The sequence below is a fragment of the Rhinopithecus bieti genome, unplaced genomic scaffold, assembly GCF_001698545.2.
Source record: "Rhinopithecus bieti isolate Rb0 unplaced genomic scaffold, ASM169854v2 scaffold_50706, whole genome shotgun sequence".
Taxonomy (NCBI): domain Eukaryota; kingdom Metazoa; phylum Chordata; class Mammalia; order Primates; family Cercopithecidae; genus Rhinopithecus; species Rhinopithecus bieti.
In genome coordinates, this window is record NW_016819840.1 from 237,080 (window position 1) to 257,370 (window position 20,291).

At 41.4% G+C, this 20,291-nt stretch overlaps 1 protein-coding gene and 1 pseudogene across 1 annotated transcript; both read left to right on the forward strand.

The window, feature by feature from the left end:
• The first annotated feature begins 12,099 nt into the window (after nucleotides 1–12,099).
• Nucleotides 12,100–12,544, forward strand: LOC108519981 (Ig heavy chain V-I region V35-like; annotated as a pseudogene).
• Nucleotides 12,545–15,226: 2,682 nt separating this feature from the next.
• Nucleotides 15,227–15,742, forward strand: LOC108519992 (putative V-set and immunoglobulin domain-containing-like protein IGHV4OR15-8). Its single transcript, XM_017859269.1, has 2 exons — nucleotides 15,227–15,342; nucleotides 15,426–15,742. Exons 1-2 carry the CDS (start codon nucleotides 15,276–15,278, stop codon nucleotides 15,740–15,742), a joined length of 384 nt encoding a protein of 127 aa, XP_017714758.1. The 5' UTR covers nucleotides 15,227–15,275.
• The last annotated feature ends 4,549 nt before the right edge of the window (nucleotides 15,743–20,291 follow it).

Consider the following 20,291-nt stretch of genomic DNA (forward strand, 5'->3'; position numbering starts at 1 on the left):
GTCGTGTCTCCAAACCAGTTGTTCCGCCCACTCACTCCTTTCCGGAACAGGAATCTCCTCTCACTTCTCCGGCCTTGTGAGGGTGTGGACAACTGGAAGATTCTGACTCAGGAATCCAGAACCAGGTCTACCTTCAACATTTATGCAGTCAGGTCAGGGATGTTTATATCTTTCATAAGGGAGGTTGCAACCATATGAACTGAACAAAAATTTTTTCTAATCCAAATACTGATACTCTTTTCACCAAGCCACTGGGGTCCTTTTATCAAATACCATTCAGAATGTTTGAATGTCCACCAGGCGCCAACCCCGGAGGGAGCAGAGAGAGAACAACATTCCTCTCCGTCAACATCGAGAGGCTTTAAAACAACTGTTTAGTGAAGACTTACTGAGAAATGGAAAACAGGTTTCTGGTGGCTGCATTTTCTGGCCTGGGAATTGCCTCCATCCCCGATCCTGCCCCCTGCCCCCCAGTTTGTGTGGTTGCGACAATGTTCCTTTTTCGGTTTTAATTTCTGAGCAGATGATTGTGGTGTAGGAACAGCACACATGAGGGTGTCTAGCACATGCCTGGCACAAAGTAGGCACTTAATAAATATTTGTGCAGCTCATGCCTGTAATCCTAGTGCGTTGGGAGATTGAGGCAGGCAGATCACCTACCTGAAAATAATTATTTTTTTCAAGGCCCCACTCAAAACCAGGATATTATTAGAGGTGTAATAATTGGGCCAATATTGAAAATACATTCAATTTAGTTCATGTGATCTCAAATATCTTTTTAAAAAGTTGTTCTGTTGTAATAGAACACAAAATATTAGTAATTTACACTAATGACACAGGTTACAATATTGTGTATATAATTTAGTGTCATTTGATTGGAAAAAATACATGTTCCTCATGTTTTGACTATTTTTTCCTTCCCTTTGAAATGTATGCTTATAAATATATTAAGTTTCAGATGTTACCGTTATCTTTTTGATTTCTGGGATTTAATTTTAGTAGGTATACTCAAATGCATTTTATTAATTCACATAACAATGTTCATAATTTGGAGAGGTTTTAGTGTTAATTTTATTGTTTGCTGAATTTCAAACTATTCTACTTTTCTGTTGTTTTATGAGATAAATTTTATACATAAGAAAAAATGCATAGATCTGAAATATGTCGCAAGAGAGTTTCTGGCAAATGTGAATACCCTTGTCCCCAGCACCTAAGGCAGCCTGAAGAGGAAGTCCATCCCCACAACACACGTCTTTCTCTGTGCCTGCGGTCAAATCCTGCATGGGGAAATGTTTCAATTTCTGACTCTATAGATCTATTGTTCCCTGCTTTGAACTTTATATTAATGGAATCAAACATTATAGACATTTTATTGGTAAGGAACTTCTTTGCTATCTTTGAGGTTAATTCGTGATATTTAATGTATAAAATTACATCAACATATTGACGCTTATTCAATTAATGGACTGACTCTGATATGAAAACTCAAAATGTTCATGTACATATGGAGAGAGAGAGAGAGAGGAGAGAGATTTTTCATCTGAGTCAGCCCATTAAGTAAATAAATGACAATATTTTGATTGATATTTGTTTCCAGTTTATGAATATTATAAGCAGAGCTGTTACATATATCTTAGTGTAAGTTTTACTACGTTCTTTTCATTTTTATTGAGAAAATGTGAAGTATATGTTTCTTTATTCTCAGAGTAAGTTTATTTTTTTTCAGTTGTATTGAGGTGTAATTGAAATATTTTAATAATGTATATGTTTGGGGTACACCGCTTGATGTTTTGATATTATATTAGCCCATTCTCATGTTGCTATGAAGAAATGCCCGAGACTGAGTAATTTGAAAAAACAAAAATGTTTAATTGGCTCACAGTTCTACAGGCTGTACAGGAGATGCAGTGGCTTCTCCTTTTGGGGAGACTCAGGAAAGTTAGAATCATGGCAGAAGACAAAGGGTAGTAGGCACATCACATGGCCAGAGCAGAAGCCACAGGAAGTGATAGGGGGTGTCTACACACTGTTAGAAAACCAGATCTTGTGAGAACTCACGCACTGTTGTGAGAACAGTACCAGGAGTTGATTCTAAACCATTCATGAAAGACCCACACCGTGACCCAGTGATCACCCACCAGATCTCACCTTCACAATTGAGAATTATAATACAACATGAGATTTGGGACAGGACACAGATCCAAACCATATCCAATGTAATTGTAAAATGCTCATCATACTCAAGGTAATTTGTATATCCATCATGTCACAGAGGTACCGCTTTACTTTTTTAAAATGTACTATGGGTGTGAGTGTATGTGTCTGATGAGAATACCTAAGATCTACGCTTTTAGCAAAAATTATTTTACAGCACAGTATTAAATACAGGAACATTGCTGTACGTTAGATCTCCAGAACTCATTCACCCTGCACAACTGAAACTGTGTACCCTTTGACCAACATCACCCGATTTCCCTCTCCTCCCAGGTCTGGGACCCACTATTTTGCTCTCTGCTTTCAAGAGCTTGAATATTTTAGATCCCACACGTAAATGAGATCATGCAGTGTTTGTCTTTCTGCATCTGGCTTATTCCACTTAACATCATGTCCTCCAGGCCCATCCGTGTTGTTGCAAATGTCAGAATTTCCTTCTTTTCAAAGCCAAATAAAATTCAGTTTTATGTATACACATTTTTGTATACATTCATCCATTTATAGTCATTAAATTATTTTACAAATCTACACTATCACTAATAATCTTGCAACAAACATGTCTTTGGCAAAATAATTTTATTCCCTTTGAATATATAACAAAAAGTGGGATCACCAGATTATATGACAGCTTTATTTTCAACTTATCGAGTAACCAATCCTACCACAGCATATTCCCTTTTCCCCACATTCTTGCCAACATGTGTCGTCTATTACATTTCTGATAATAGCCATATTAACTGGTGTGAGGTGATATCACATTGTGCTTTTTATTTGAATTCCTCTGATAATTAGGAATGTTGAGAACCTTTTTGTTTTCTATTTGCCATGCATGTATCTTCTGAAAAAAATTATCCAGGTTTTTGCCCTTTTTTATCAGGTCATTTGTTATTTCCTATTGAGTTGTATGTGTCATTTATACATTTGGGTAGAACTTCTTGTCAGATACATAATTGCACATAGTTTTTCCTGTGCTTTGTTATTAAATTCAAAGAAATCAGTTCCAAATTAATGGCAGGAAAAATTTTTTTTTCCTCCGTGTCATTTATAAGTTTATGGCTTCAGGTATTATGTCCATTGTTAGTTGATTTTTATATGGAGTTAGAGAAGGCCTAATTTTATTTCTTATGCATATGGATGCCCAGTTTTCACACCATTATTGAAAAGACCGTCCTTTCTCTACTGTGTGCTCTTGGCACACAAAATCAGGAAGAGACATAATGACTAAAGAAAATGGATGAATATTCTTGATGAACATAGACCTAAAAATCCTCAACAAAATACTATCAAATGGGCCGGGCGCGGTGGCTCAAGCCTGTAATCCCAGCACTTTGGGAGGCCGAGACGGGCGGATCACGAGGTCAGGAGATCAAGACCATCCTGGCTAACCCGGTGAAACCCCGTCTCTACTAAAAAATACAAAAAACTAGCCGGGCGAGGTGGCGGGCGCCTGTAGTCCCAGCTACTCGGGAGGCTGAGGCAGGAGAATGGCGTAAACCCGGGAGGCGGAGCTTGCAGTGAGCTGAGATCCGGCCACTGCACTCAGCCCGGGAGACAGAGCGAGACTCCGTCTCAAAAAAAAAAAAAAAAAATACTATCAAATGGAATCCAGAAGCACTTTAAAATGTGATACATCATGGTCAAGTGAGCTTTACCCCTGGGATGCAAAGCTCATTCAATACCACAGTAACTGTGATTCACAATGTAATCAGAATAAAAGCAAAAACCATATTAGTATGTCAATGGTTGCTGAGAAAGCTTTTGATGGGATCCAACATCCACTCATGATAAAAACCCTCAACAGACTAGACATCAATGCATCATATGTCAGCATAATAATAGCCATCTATGACAAACCCACAGTCAACCTCATACTAAATGAGCCAATTCATACACTTGTCTTTATAAATTACCCAGTCTTAGGTGTTTCTTTATAGTGTGAGAATGGACTAATACAGCATCAAAATAGGAAAGGAAGTCAATCCATCCATCTTCACTGATGATATAATTCTATAACTAGAAAATCCTAAAAACTCTGCCAAAATAATTCTAGAATAAACTACTTTAGTAAAGTGTCAGGATACAAAATCGATGGACAAAAATTGCCAGCCTTTCTATATGCCAACCACATCCAAGCTGAGAGTATAATCAAGAACACAATCCTATCCAACTTACAATATCCATGAAGAAAAGGAAATGCCTGGGAATACAGATAACAAACAAGGTGAAAGATCCCTACAAGGAGAACTACAAAACACAGCAGAAATAAGTCATAAATGACACAAATAAATGGGAAAACATCTCATGCTCATGGACTGGAAGAATCAGTATTGTAAAAATTGTCATACTGCCCAAAGGAATTCACAGATTCAATGCTATTTACGTAAAACTATCATCATTCTTCACAGAATTAGAACTAAATCTATTCTAAAATTTATATGGAACCACAAAAGACCTTAAATAGCCGAAGCAATCCTAAGCAAAAAGAACAATGCCAGAGGTGTCATAATACTGACCTTAAACTACACCATAACGTCTTGCTAACAAAAGCAGCTTGGTACTGGTACGAGAGCAGACACGCAGGAAAAGAAAATTGATCAACATACAAAACAGAAATAAAGTTGCACACCTACAACCATTTGATCTTTGACAATGCTGACAAAAAGAAGCAATGGGGGAAAATCTCTGTATTCAGTAAATGGTGCTGGGACAACTGGATTCTGACAAGTATGCAGAATGCAAGAGTGAAGGAGGCTGTGCAGCTTCTACCTAGATTTCAGATGTGTAGAGAGCCCTGCATACCCAGGAAGAAGCCTGCTGACAGGAGTGGATCCACCACAGAAAGCCTCTACTAGAGCAGTGCCAAAAATGGGGAAAGATGGAGTTGGAGCCCCCATTCAGAGTCCCCACTAGGGCACTTCATAGTAAAGTTGTGGGAATGTGGCCACAACCCTCAAGACCCCAGAATGGTAGAGCTGTGGGCAGCTTGCACCCTCAGCCTAGAAAAGCTTCCAGCACTTGATTCTCTCTCCTGAAGGCAGCCCCATGGTCTGTACCCAGCAAAGTTGTAGGGATGGGATGCCTGAGGTTTTGGGGGCCCACACCTTATTCCGGTGTGCCATGGTTGAAGTACATAAAGTCAAGAGAGATTATTTTGTAGCTTTAGGATTTAATATCTGCAGTGCTGGGTTTTATATGTGTGGGGCCTGTTGGTTGTTCCTTTGTCCAATTTATCCCTTTGGAATTGGAATTATTTACCCAATGCCTGCATCATCATTGCACCTTGGAAGTAAACAACTTTTATTTTTTAAATTTGATTACAGCTGGAGGGAAATTGCCTTAAGACTCAGATGAAGGGGAACATCACGCACTGGGGCCTATTATGGGGAGTGGGGAGGAGGGAGGGATTGCACTGGGGAGTTATACATGATATAAATGATGAATTGATGGGTGCTGATGAGTCGATGGGTGCAGCACACCAACATGGCATAAGTATACATATGTAACAAACCTGCACGTTATGCACATGTACCCTAGAACTTAAAGTATAATTAAAAAAAAAAAAAAGACTCAGATGAGACTTTGGACATTTGAGTTGGAGGTTGATCCAGTTAAGATTTTGGGAACTATTGATAAAAGGTGATTATATTTTGCAATGTAAGAAGAATATGAGAACTTTGGGTCCGAGAGTGAGATTATATCATTTAGAGGTTTTCCCCTCCCCATATCATGGTGAAATGTGACCCACAATGTTGGAGGTAGGGCCAACTGGGAGGTTTTGGGTCATGGGGAGATTTTTCAGGACTGGCTTGGCATCCATCCCACAGTAATTAGTGAATTCTTGCTGTATTACCTACTGTGAGATCTGGTTGTTCAAAAGAGTCTGGCAACCCTCCTACACTCTCATATCCCCCCTCCTCACCATATGACATAGCCCTCTTCCCCTTTGCTTCCAGCATGACTGTAAGCTTCCTGAGGCCCTCACAAAAAGCAGATGCTGGTGCCATGCTTCTCACACAGCCTGCAGATCTGTAAGTCAAATAAGGCTCTTGTCTTTGTAAAGCACTTGGCCTCAGATATTAATTTATAGCAATGTAAAGTAGATTAATGCACTGCCCAAAGCAATATACAGAGTCCATGCAATTTCTATCAAGTAACTAATATAATTGATTACTTATTTTTAAACATCCTAAAATTCATATTGAACCAAAAAAAAAAAGGAGTCTGAATAGCAAAAGCAATCCTAACCAAAAAGAACAAAGCTGGAAGTATCACATTCCTTGACTTTGAACTACACAACACAAATATAATAAGAAAGGCAGCATGGTAGTGGTAGAAAAAAATCAAGAGCCCAAACATATAGCCAAATATCTACAACCAACAGTTCTTTGACAAAACTGACAAAATATACACTGGAGAAACAACCCTCTATTCAATAAGTGGTGCTGGGAGAATTAGGTAACCTTATGTAGAAGAATAACATGAGACTTCTATATCATCATAAACACCAATTAACTAAATATGTTAATTGTTGAAATTTATAAACTCAAAATATAAAAATACTTGAAGAAAATCTAAAAAAATTCCTCTGGACATTGGCCTAAGCAAATAAAATATGACTAACACTTCAAAAGCAAATGCAATGAAAACAAAATTAGAGAAACAGGATTAATTGAACCAAAGATCATCTGCACATCAAAAGAAATAACCAACATGGTGAACAGACAACCTGTGAATGGTAAAAAAAAAGTTTGCAATTTATTCATCAAAGGGCTAGTATATAGAATCTACAAGTAACTCAAATAAGTCAACTAGAAATAACAACTTCATTAAAGAGTGAGCAAAAAACAGATGTTTCTCAAAAGAAGACACAGAAGTGGCCAACACAAATAAGAAAACATACTCAGCATCATCAATCATCTGATAAATGTAAACTACAAACAAAATTATATAGCATCTTCTACCAGTCAGAATGGCTGTTATTATAAATAATAAACAGCAGGCGTTTGCAGAGAATCATAGAAAAATAATGCTTTTTATGTGCTTGATGAGAATACAAATTTGTACAACCTCTATGAAAACCAATACAGAAGTTTCTCAAAGAACTAAAATTAGAATTACCATTCAACCCTGTAATCCCTCCCAGTGGGTACATTCCTCCCAAAAGGAAATTTTTATATCAGAAAAGTCACCTACATTCCTATTTTATTGCAACACTATTTTCAATAGAAAAGTCACGTAATCTCTCTAAGTGTCAATCAGTGGAAGATTAGATAGATAAAACATGATAGATGTAAATCATGGAATGCTATGCAGCCATAAAAAATGAAATTGTGTCTTTCACAGCAACATGGATAGAACTGAAGGACATTATCCTAAATAAAATAACTCCAAAAAATTATCTCTTATAATTGGAAGGTAAACAATGGGTACACATGTATGTAGATAAAAACAGTAGACACTGGGGACTGCAAAAGAGGGCAAGGTGAGAGGAAACTGAGGATTAAAAAGTTACCTACTGGCTCCAGTGTTCACTATTGGGTGATATTTGCACCAGAAGCACAAATCTCATCTCTATGAAATATATTCATGTTAAAAAAATGCACATGTCCACCTTGATTCTATAAAAATAAAAACAGAACTAAAACACAAACAGAATTGTTAGACTGATAGCTAGATTTATTAGCAAACAAGAAAAATGCAAAGGAGCAGTTCTTTGTTTTGGAACCTTTTCTCACTGTCTGTTCCTATAAGAAATTGTAGACTATTATCCTATATTCATTTCTGAAGCACTAGCATTAGCCATTTCTCAAAGAAATTCTGGTTCCTTTTTCTTTCTTTTTTTATTTATTTATTTATTTATTTATTTATTTATTTATTTTTGAGACAGAGTCCAGGCTTACTGCAATGTCCACCTCCCAGGTTCTAGCGATTATCCTGTCTCAGCCTCCCAGGTAGCTGGGATTACATTGGAATTACAGACATGCAACACCACACCTGGTTAATTTTTGTATTTTTAGTAGAGGCGAGGTTTTACTATGTCGGCCAGCCTGGTCTCGAACTCCTGGCCTCAAATGATCTGCCTGCTTCAGCCCGCGAAAGTGTTGGAATTATGGGAATTACTAATTTGAAAATGAATCCAACTTCCAGGAGAAATGAAAATTCCTTTGCGGTGAAGGGGGTGAAGATTGGAGATATGGTTGAACACTGAGGTTGTCATATACATATCTACACTCAATAGGAAATGATGAAATCAAGTGAGGGTCTAGAATGAATTCGCTTGAAACAACAGCATATTCTCAAAGGCACCTAGTGCTCCATCACAAGGGTGATGAACTTTTGAAACCAGTAAAATGTGAGAGCACAGGAAGTGATAAAGTTATCACGTTTACATGAAGTTTGTTTAATGTGCCAAGGGCTTGTACAGATTAGTCACACACAAATATACACAATGTATTTCTGCATACATAGATGTCTAGAGAATAATCCTCTTAGGGAAAATTCTTCAGTTTACAGAAATCTGTGTAAGTTGTGGATCTCATGGGGAAGTGTCTCTTTATGAGTACTGGTCTGTTTTTCAAGTATGGAAAGATTATCTCTGTTGGAGTAGGCTTCTGTGTGGATTTCTTTCTCTCTCTCTCTCTCTCTCTCTCTCTCTCTCTCTCTCTCTCTCTCTTTCTTTCTTTCTTTTTTTGAGACGGAGTCTCGCTCTGTCACCCAGGCTGGAGTGCAGTGGCCGGATCTCAGCTCGCTGCAAGCTCCGCCTCCTGGGTTCCCGCCATTCTCCTGCCTCAGCCTCCTGAGTAGCTGGACTACAGGCGCCCGCCCCCACGCCGGGCTAATTTTTTGTATTTTTTAGTAGAGACGGGGTTTCACCGGGTTAGCCAGGATGGTCTCGATCTCCTGACCTCGTGATCCGCCCGTCTCGGCCTCCCAAAGTGCTGGGATTACAGGCTTGAGCCACCGCGCGTTGTGTGGATTTCTTAATTACTTCTTGAGTTGTAACAAATGAACCCCAAAAAATGACTAACCGGATTTTCATGGCTGTGTTGATAAAAATTTCTTATAAGCTTTCTGTCAATTATTTGAGACTAGTTTTCCTGATTTTTTGCTTCAATAGATACATGTTCACAAGATCTCAGGAAACCACCTCTCAGATGCTTTATTTTAAAAGACTAGCTTCCTAGGAAAAGAAGCTTCTGACTAACCATGATGAGCTCATTTCATCTGCAAACCATCAAGTTTGAGACCTCATTGTCAAGAATCATGAAAATTTTAACTCCAATGTACTAAAAATCATGAATCTTGAAATCTTGAATTTAATATTGATTGGCATTGACAAAAATGGTTCATTCTTGAGTGCGTCCTATGTTGCTGGCTCAGCATATCAGTGAACTGAGAATCCTCCCTTAGCTCCCTCTGTCTGTAGCACTGAGTGGATTGACAATCTTCAGAGTCATCCATGAAGGAGAGTTCTGAGGTTCGTGGGATTCTTGTAGACATTCAGGGGAGCAAAAGAAAGAAACAGAATTGAGGGCTGCCCAGCCATTTCCACATCACTAGGAATAATTACCATCTAAGTATAAAGGTCTACATATTCAGAAAACCCTGCATGACAGGCTGATGTAAAAAATTTCAATCCCACAGAGGCTCCACAGCAACCCTTACAGTTCCTTCAGGGAAGAAATAATCTCCAAGTTGTGAGTCAGTAAAGATGCTCTGAGCTACAGTAAAAAATTGGATTGGGCCCAGATTTGTCTGAGTTCAATGTGATTATTATACTCAGCTGCTGGTCCCATATGGCCTGAATATGGATAATTTAAATGAGCCTGGCTGTGTGATTTGTTATATGAAAATCTGAACTAAATAAACATAAAGAGCATGTGTGGACTAGCATGAGGGTGAGAGATCCTGGGGGCCCCACCCCCCGTACTCTTATCTCCCTTTCCTCCAGGAACCTTCAGGTTCTCAGGGTGAGAATCCACCTAGATCCCTGCATGGCTCTATTACCATAATCATGGAGACCATCATAATCAGAGACCAAAATCTCTGATAAATACACCCGGACCTTGTTCCGACATACAAATAAGGGAAGGACATTTTTAGATCCTTATGTACGGGCGAAAGGCAAATCTATCCCCATTACAAGCCCATACCAGCAACCTACGTTTATCATGAAAATGGGTAAAAGTAGCCAATAGGGGTATATTTAAGAAAATTTTCCTGTGATGTTCCAGCCAGAAAAGAGCAAAAATCAGCTTCCCACCTGGAGACTTCTTGTATAGGGCACAGGCCAGAGAAAGAAGAGACCACAGCATTAAAATTCAACTGTAAAAACATGTAATACTTCTGAGTTCCACACATTACGTCTCACCAGTTTAGTCTTTATGGATTAAATATGAGAGTGTGGCAATGCACAAACTCTATCTGAGGAGGAATATAGGAGAAAAAAGGTTAAGGAAAATAGAGCAATTTGAAGCTTCTGACAACAGCAACTTGAGCACCAAGGAAATGATTTCACCCTCATTGGCTCAAATTTACTTCTCATGGGGCATCTGCAGGGGTTCCCAAGTGAGACCAGGTGAATCCAATGTGCACGCACTTCCCGGCTGTCCACTTGTATTCTGCTTTCTTTACTTCTCTTTGCAGAAAGTAGACACATACTCAGCCTTAGTGAGAGTGTGGGAAGTGATTTGGATACCAGAAAAAAAGGGCAAACATGGGATCCGTTCATGTAAAATGTAAAAATTAGCCACAGTGTGTGTGTGTGTGTGTGTGTGTGTGTGTGTGTGTGTGTCTTGAATAGAGTTGGAGTGGGCTTCTATCCACATGCACCTGCAACCTGCAAGTATCCTCAGGTGCAATAATCAACTGTAGGACCCTAAAGGAAATAAGATTCTCCCCCAAACCTCTGAAGAGTTTTTGGATCCACCATGTGTCCAATGATTCAGTGCCTTTTGAGCTCCAGGAAAGGGCTCCCTGGTGATGCATGGGATCTTTTCCTGGAGTCTCTGTAGAGTTCACTGGGTTTCCTAAGGACAATTCACTATTTCAAAAGATGGTGAGAGAAGCATGTGGTGTCCCTAAAGGAGAATTCTGAGCCAGGGCACAACCACTTTATACTGAGTTGGATACGCTGGTAGAAATATACTCTGTCAGCTCGGATAGAAACCTCCTTGCATGGTGGGGGCTGGGCTGCAGGGGGCGCTAAGGATACACCCAGAGCAGGCTCCCGCCCTAGAGCAGGTGCGCAGGAGACTGGGGAGAGGTTCCTCCCAGGGCCTGGGACTTCCTTTAAAAATATCTAAAATAAGTATTTCGCACAGACTGCTGAAGTTTGTATAAATATATTTTCAATTGTGAGCATTTATCAAACCGGATGTTTGAGAACCACTTTTACAATGTGGATTTCAAACTCTGCTGGATATCTTAGCAGTAAGCAGCTGGAGGTCAGGAAGAGATCCTTTTTTATGAATAAGTGCAAGTTTTGGAGCAACACACGTTCCCAAATAACTCGTTCACACAGTAAGGTCTACAAATGGTTCAAGTTGCCCTGAGATATTCAAATGTGGGTTCAAAGTGAAGTGCGTGTCGTCGGGGAGCTTGTTCCCCTGTGGGGGAAGCTCTGTCGACACAGGGTTCAGGGATGTGTAGGGAATGCATGGCCTCTAACAGGATTACGGCTTGAACCCTCACCTTCTACAATTGTGTCGTCCATGTCTCATGTATTTGCTCTTTCTCACACTGGATCAGGAATTGGGCTATTAAATAGCATCCTTCATGAATATGCAAATAACTGAGGTGAATATAGTATCTCTGTGCCCTGAGAGCATCACCCAACAACCACACCCCTCCTTGGGAGAATCTTCTAGTGCACAGTTCCTCCCCATGGACTGGACCTGGAGGCTCCTCTTCTTGGTGGCAGCAGCAACAGGTAAGGGGCTCCCCAGTCCCCGGGCTGAGGAGGAAACCAGGCCAGTCGTGTGAGACTCACCCACTCATGTCTCCTCTCCACAGGTGCCCACTCCCGGTGCAGCTGGTGCAATCTGGGCCTGAGGTGAAGCAACCTGGGGCCACAGTGAAGGTCTCCCGCAAGGCTTCTGGTTATACCTTCACCTCCTATGGTATGAATTGGGTATGACAGGCCCCTGGACAGGGCCTTGAGTGGATGGGATGGATCATCACCTACACTGGGAGCCCAACGTATGCCCAGGGCTTCACAGGATGGTTTGTCTTCTCCATGGACACCTCTGTCAGCACGGCGTATCTTCAGATCAGCAGCCTAAAGGCTGAGGACACGGCCGAGTATTACGGTGCGAATTACACAGTGTGAAAACTCACATCCCGAGAGTTTCAGAAACCCTAAGGAAGGAGGCAGCTGTGCTGAGCTGAGGCAGTGGTACAGCAGTTTTCTTAACTTCCATATTATCTCATTTTGCATTGAGTTCCACTTTTATATCAGCCAAGAATATGGGATAGAGGGGCGCTCCTAAGACATCGTTAACTTGCCCATTTTGATGGGTTTTCCAGAAGACGTGAGAAGCCACTTTGTTTGCAAAGCATCCCAAAGCCATGCCCTGCTCTAGAAACACGTGCACCCGTTTCCTGGCCTTTGGTTAACTGACAAGCTCTCATCAGTGCACCTGGACTAATTTCACATCAGGTAGAAAAATGTGCTGTAAAGCAAGGTTAACGTTGTAATAGCAATTCCTACTTAATAACCTACTTAACAACATCGTAGTCGTGTGATCCATCAAATAATTACGTTAATTGAAGGTTCTCAATGGGAGTTTCTAATAAATATAAGGGATATATAGAAGTTCCCCTAATTAAAATTAAACAATTGTGAAGACAACCTCAATGTTCAGCCATATTTCCACCCTTCACACCCTTTACCACAAAGGAAGTTTCATCTCTCCTGGAAGCTGGGCTCATTTTCAAATTAGTTATTTTTTATTTTAATATCTCAAGATTATTGTATGTGATATTTTAGCAGAAAGTGAATTATGGGAACTTGAACTAACCAACTGAAAATACATTCACAATTAATTAATCAAGATGCCAGAATGTGATGGGCTCCAGGCATTTTAAATTCAACAGGCTTTGTAACTAGGCTTTAAATTTTACACATCTTCCAGTTATCTTCACGGCACAGTCAACTCCCATTATGTAAGAAATCATGAGTGCATTCCCAAGGGTCATGCACAGTTATAAAAATAGACATGATGAGGTGAGAAGTTGATTGTTTAAATTCCCCTCTGAAGAAGCAGCATCAACCCAATGAACCACTCTCTTCCCTCTGCGACTAGAGCTATGTCACAGACCACATGGACCTAAATCCTTGATGGAGATAACATGACTACATAAATTGGACTGATTGCTTTTATGCTATAAAATTAATAGGTGACTCTGCACTCCATCCTGGGCAACAGAACAAGTCTTGTCTGTAAAATACAAAAGAAAGATAAATTAATAGATACTGACTGACATTTCAGATATTATTTTCATAAACCTAATTTAATCATACCCACATTGTTACCTACATCTTCATTGAAAAGTTCCTAGTTATGTTGAGTTCCATCAACACTCCACGTGTTCAAATCGGGACATCCAAGAGAGTCTGGAGGATAAAACAATGAGGACAGTGAAACTGGTGTATATTCAGCACCTCTTAACTCAGGAGGACTCCGTACACCCTGGAACAGTCTGCTTTTCTGAATGGCTCACAATGACTCCGGCTCACTCTCCATTGTCCTCAAACATCTGGCCCCTTTTTGCCCTAAGTTCACTCTCTGCTCCTAGTCTATGCTCTGACGTATTTGCAGAGGTGAAAATGAGCTGTCAGACAGAACTTACTTCTCAACTCAACATGAAATTTACTGTTTCATTTAATGACCACTCTTTCCATAATAGTTGATTTCTTTTGGCCTGTTTATTACTGGTGATTTTCAAGGGAATCTCACTTGAATCTTTACTCTTTTGCATTTTGTCTCCATGACAATGTTGGGAAGTTTTTCCTCTAGCATTATAACATGATCCAGCCACCTGACACATATGTGGCAAAAAATACCTACAAATTCAGAAGTTCTTTGGTTTCTCAGCGGAAGAGAAAGTCTTTCAGAGACAGATGGATCTGAATTGGTAAATATGTGGGTACAAATTCTGGACTTGAGTGTCATTGTCCAGCCATGTTTCACAGGTATGACCTGTCAGGGAAGAACCAGAGTTCCTTGTTCTCTCAGAGGGAAGGGCTTACAGAGCTCCTCTCTGATTCCTAGGAAAGGTAATTTCACTAATCTTGGTGATGAGACTGTCCTTCAGTGCTGATGTACTATAGCGTTTTTATCTGAAGTTGTCACTGCTATCCCCAGTGTACATCTTTTCACACAGAAGTGTTTAGAGGTCAGGGCACATTCTCAGGGTCACACATTGAGAAGGATGGAGATATATCCCACTACCTTCTCCTGAGATCTCACACAGAATCTCAAATTTCAAAAGTTCTCAGAAGGGCAGTTCTCAGGTGCTGTTTAAAAATAACGCACTTCCTGGGACAGGTAGCGTCCCTCTAACCATGATGGATGTTCTGAACTACAGTACACATTGCGTGGATCCAGGTTTGTCTCAATTCACTGTGATTATTACACTCAGCTGTTGTTTCAATGTGTCTGAAGAAGTAAATGACAATTTAGATGACCTGGGTGTGTGGTTGGTTTTATATGAATCTTTAAGGGTAGAACAGTTGACCCTATTCCAAAATCTGTCCCTGATCCATGATCACACTCGTCTCCCAGGCCAGCTCCTTCAGCACATTTCCTACCTGGAAGAAGAGGAATCTGGGTTTGGTGAGGGGAGGCCCCAGGAAGAGAACTGAGTTCTCAGAGGGCACAGCCAACATCCTCCTCCAAGGGTGAACCCAAAAGACTGGGGCCTCCCTCATCCCTTTTCACCTCTCCATACAAAGGCACCACCCACATGCAAATCCTAACTTAGGCACCTACAGGAAACGACTACACATTTCCTTAAATTCCGGGTCCTGCTCACATGGGAAATGCTTTCTGAGAGTCATGGACCTCCTGTGCAAGAACATGAAGCACCTGTGGTTCTTCCTCCTCCTGGTGGCAGCTCCCAGATGTGAGTATCTTGGGGATGCAGATATGACGATATGGGAGGCTGTCTCTGATCCCAGGGCTCACTGTGGGTCTCTCTGTTCACAGGGGTCCTGTCCCAGGTGCAGCTACAACAGTGGGGCGAAGGACTGGTGAAGCCTTCGGAGACCCTGTCCCTCACCTGCGCTGTCTCTGGTGGCTCCATCAGCAGTTACTGGTGGAGCTGGATCCGCCAGCCCCCAGGGAAGGGACTGGAGTGGATTGGGGAGATCAATGGTAATGGTGGGAGCACCAACTACAACCCGTCCCTCAAGAGTCGTCGAGTCACCATTTTCAATAGAGCACGCCAAGACCGCAGTCTCCCGCTGAAGCTGAGCTCTGTGACCCGCCTGCGGACAACGGCCGTGTATTACTGTACGAGATAACAGTGAGGGGAGGTGAGTGTGAGCCCAGAGCATCAAACGCTCCCTGGCAGGGAGGCGGAGGGGGCGGGCGCAGGTGCCGCTCAGGACGCATGCAGGGGGCCGGCGGGGACCAAGCAGAGCAGGAGTCCGGGTCAGGAGCAGTGGCATGGGAGGGGCGGGCTTCCTGCATGCTGCTCAGCTGCTCTCCTGCCTCACCAGCAACGCTCAGCTGTCCCAGGGCTCGCTCTTTCTTTATTATCTGTGGTTCTGCTTCCAAACATCGTTGTGCCAGGCAAGAAAGGAGGAAGACAATTTTTCTGCTTACTGCTTCGGTTTCACCAATTACTAGGAACTTTCCTACAAGTTCATGCATGACTCATAAAGCCTGCATGACTCATAATGGTAAAAAAATATATATATATGGATTCTCACCATCTCTTGATTTGTGTCATCAATCAAATGGTGCCCTATTTGAAATTCATTTACTGAAACCTTAAATCCAATGGATCTATACTGGGATTTTAATGATGTAACCTCTCACTTTTCACGTGCACCCAGAGAAGAGGCCATGTGGAGACATAGTGCATTAGAAGGTGGCCCTCCACAAGCCAGGAAGAAGCCACACTAAGAACCAATTTTGCCAGCTCCTTGATCTTCGACATTCAGACTGCAGAATTGTAAGAACATCAGTATTTGTTGTTTAAGCCACCCACTCCTGTTATCTTTTATGAAGACCCAAACTGACTAATACCACGTAACTCTGTTAGCTCCGTCTCCTGGAGGGAGAAGCAGCCCCCAAGGCTGGGCACATCTCTCAGATTTCCACAAGAAGTAGGCAAAAAAGTAGCTCTCATATAAAAATGTGTCATGGCCCTGCTGGCCATTTTGAGCAAGGTCTCTGAAACCAGCCCTGGTGTGTGTGTGTTACAAATGTTGTCTTTTATCTCTTATTTGGACAGAACAAATACACAAGAGGTACCAGCTGGATGGAGATTGGCCACGGACCATCTTCTGTTGTCTCCTTAGTATGTCACAGAAAACCACACCAACATCACCAACGTCACTGGTTTTATTTTCTACTACCTCAAATGGACTATAGAAATGATCCCTGCAGTGTGGTCTATTTCTTCAAGTTTCTAAATTTGCACTGAATATCTTCCTAAATGGGGAGCTACATGGGGTCTGAGTTTTGTTTCTTTCTTCTCAGTCTTCCCAGTACCAAGGACAGAATAGACTTAAAATAAAATTTGGCCGTCAATGCCCCCAACACCATCACTTTCTAAAATCCACATCCTGCATCCATCCTCTGGACACCCCTCATCGGGCTACCCAGGAATGGCCAGAAGCTGGTATCAGCTTATAGGCTGAGGCCACGAACTATACACACATGTGATTTCAGTCACACACACTCTACTGCAGGACCACAACTGTGTGCTGAGGAGCTCAGGCACCTGCTGATCTCAGTCGTTCTCTAATCAATCACACACCTCTTATTAATGAAGGCCCAGATGACCCCATCAGCGGCAGAGCAGTGGAGTAAGGCTCATGGGTGAGTCCATCAGGCAGAAGTCAGACAATGGGATGGAATGGCTGGTCACTTCCATTTTCACTGATGTTCCCAATGAATTTTAATGGAATAAAACAATATTAACTACCAAGGGACAGAAAAGAAGCCTGGCTCTTCAAGGTAATTAAGGACCAGGAACTTCATTTGGGGGGATAGTGAAAGACACTTTTAAGTGGAAAACCCTAAATCACATACAATAGCTGACAGAGTGGCCACTGTGCAAATGAAGGGTGAGGAGCCGATGGTAGGGTCCGTTCCTCCAAGATGTCCCTGGGTATGTGATGGTTGGACTTCTCATGCATATGAATGTAAGAGCTGGACTCGGGGAGAAAAAAGGGCCATATCCCATAGGAAAGGAAGGAAAGCAAGCAGATGGGCATCCCTGGAGAGAGCTCATTAGATTTGGTGTGTTTAAGATGAAAATTTCTTCCAAAAATTGTCATGTTCTAACCTAAATGTGAATCTCTTCAATAAATTGAGAATTAACAGGAAAATGGAGCTAGGACTTGAGAGAGGAAACAAATCATGAGAGAGCAGAAAGCAAATCCACAAAAACTGCCGCATGACAAAGGCCAGAATGGAGCTGATGCAGCTACTTCATTATTCTGCAGACTTGCAGACCATGTGGAGAAGGGGCTTGAACAAATGGGGACGTTCTCCACCCTTCCGAATCAGCCTCCTTCTTATGCATGAGTAGAAATCATAGTTTGGGGATGAGCTTCCAAATTTTCCTGTCTTTACCTCTTCCCCCAGGGGTAGAATGTCTTTTCCCAACCACAATGGTTTCTCACCAGTGTCCTCAGCTTCTGATCTTTGTACTTACCCTGCAGATTAAGAATTTCTTCTGGATGGAGTTTTCTGGGAATTTTCTGTTTTCTTTAATTTCTGTTGACTCAACCACACCCCACAGGACACAGGTTTTATTGGATTTCCCCTGGAGATAGTGGAGGTGGATCCAGGCATTCAGTAGTCCTCGCTGTTCTTCTTTTCCTGTCAGCACCACTGGACAGCAGATAAGGGTGTTGACTGTGGATTTTTCAAATTCCTGGGAAAATCCTGCAAGGACTAGTAGATTCACACTCTACCACCATTAGCACATGCATCCAAACAAAACCTCACTAGATATTTCCGGGTCAGCCTGTTCCTCTCTCAATGCCATCCCGTGGCACCTGCCCTGGGTCCACTAACATGTGGGCCCCAGTCCTCTTGGCTAGTGTCTGTTTCCTCAGATTTCACTCTTCTTGTTTGCTCTGTGAAAGCAACTTAGATATGTTAAAAGGTTTTCCTCTTCATTTATTCACAGTTTTTCAGGTTTGTTGTTAATGAGGTCAGAATGAGATAGTTTTCTCATTTTTCACATTTGCACACTGAGTAGCCGCTTTCTATATAAAAGCCAGAAACTAAGAGAACAAATCAAATATCCATATCCACTACAGGTGAAGAACGATAAACAATTTGACATATGATTATGGACCAAAGTACAATGCAGAATTAGAATCAAGGCATCCTCATTCTCATAAAAGCCTGTCTACATTCTCAAATAACTCTGCTGAGTGAAAGTAGCTGAGGAATTAAGAGTGCACTTCATAAACTTCTAATTGTATAAACTGCAGAAGGTCCAACTATTCTAAAGCAACACAGCAGCTTTGAAATTTGTGAGAAATGGGTGCTGAAAGTAATTGAGTGGTGAGAGGAAATTACAGAGAATTGACAGAAAGATTTAGGGGTTGACTTAATTGTACACAACCTGATTAAAGTTTGCACACATACATTACCATTTTCCAAATTGTGCAGTGTATATTTGAATTAATTATTAATTGTACTTAAATAAAACAGTAACAAAGAAACAAATGAATAAGTTGATTGAAGAGGAGCAAAAAATAGATGAGTATGAGCACTTGAAACATCCCAGACTCTTGAAAGTACATGTGCTTTAACACTGGTTCTCTCTGTATATTTCAGGCCAACAGCAGAATACAATAAAACAGAGATGTCCTGGCAGGGGTAGAATCCTGCAAACCTCACTAGGCATGTCCCACACTGCCCTGGAGTTGTCTCAGGAGAGGAGTCTCCTCTAGTGGTCAGAGGCACAGGCAGAGATAATGGGGCTAACTCTGTCCAGCTGTGTGACCTTGAACTCATTGTACAAACACTCTATTCTGTATGTAATTTATCTTTCTTAAAATGTAACATTGTCTCTTGCATTATATGTATTCTACAAATATATAAAAATGAAGATGATGACTGCTAAATGATAATCAAGGCACAATCATATAAAATTATGTTTTCCTGAGCGATAAGATTACCACCAATCTCCCCCAGGGCACTTTGTCTGCTCTGAGTCCTGTCCCTCCTCAGGATTCCCATCCCAGAGCTTGCTATACAGTAGGAGGCATGCAAATACGTTTCTCCCCCTGTTGATGAAAACCAGCCCAGTCCGGACCCTGCAGCTCTGGGAGAGAAGCCCCAGCCCTGGGATTCTCAGGGGTTTCCATTTGGTGATCAGGACTAAAGACAGAGTACTCACCGTGGAGTTTGGGCTGAGCAGGGTTTTCACTGTTGCTGTTTTTTATTATTATTATTATTATACTTTAAGTTCTAGGGTACATGTGCACAATATGCAGGTTTGTTACATATGTATACATGTGCCATGTTGGTGTGCTGCACCCATTAACTCTTCATTTACATTAGGTATATCTCCTAATGCTATCCCTGTCCCCTCCCCCTCCCCACAATAGGACCCGGTGTGTGATGTTCCCCTTCCTGTGTCCAAGTGATTTCATTGTTCAGTTCCCACCTATGAGTGAGAACGTGCGGTGTTTGGTTTTCTGTTCTTGTGACAGTTTGCTAAGAATGATGGTTTCCAGCTGCATCCATGTCCCTACAAAGGACATGAACTCATCCTTTTTTATGGCTGCATAGTATTCCATGGTGTATATGTGCCACATTTTCTTAATCCAGTCTGTCACTGATGGACATTTGGGTTGATTCCAAGTCTTTGCT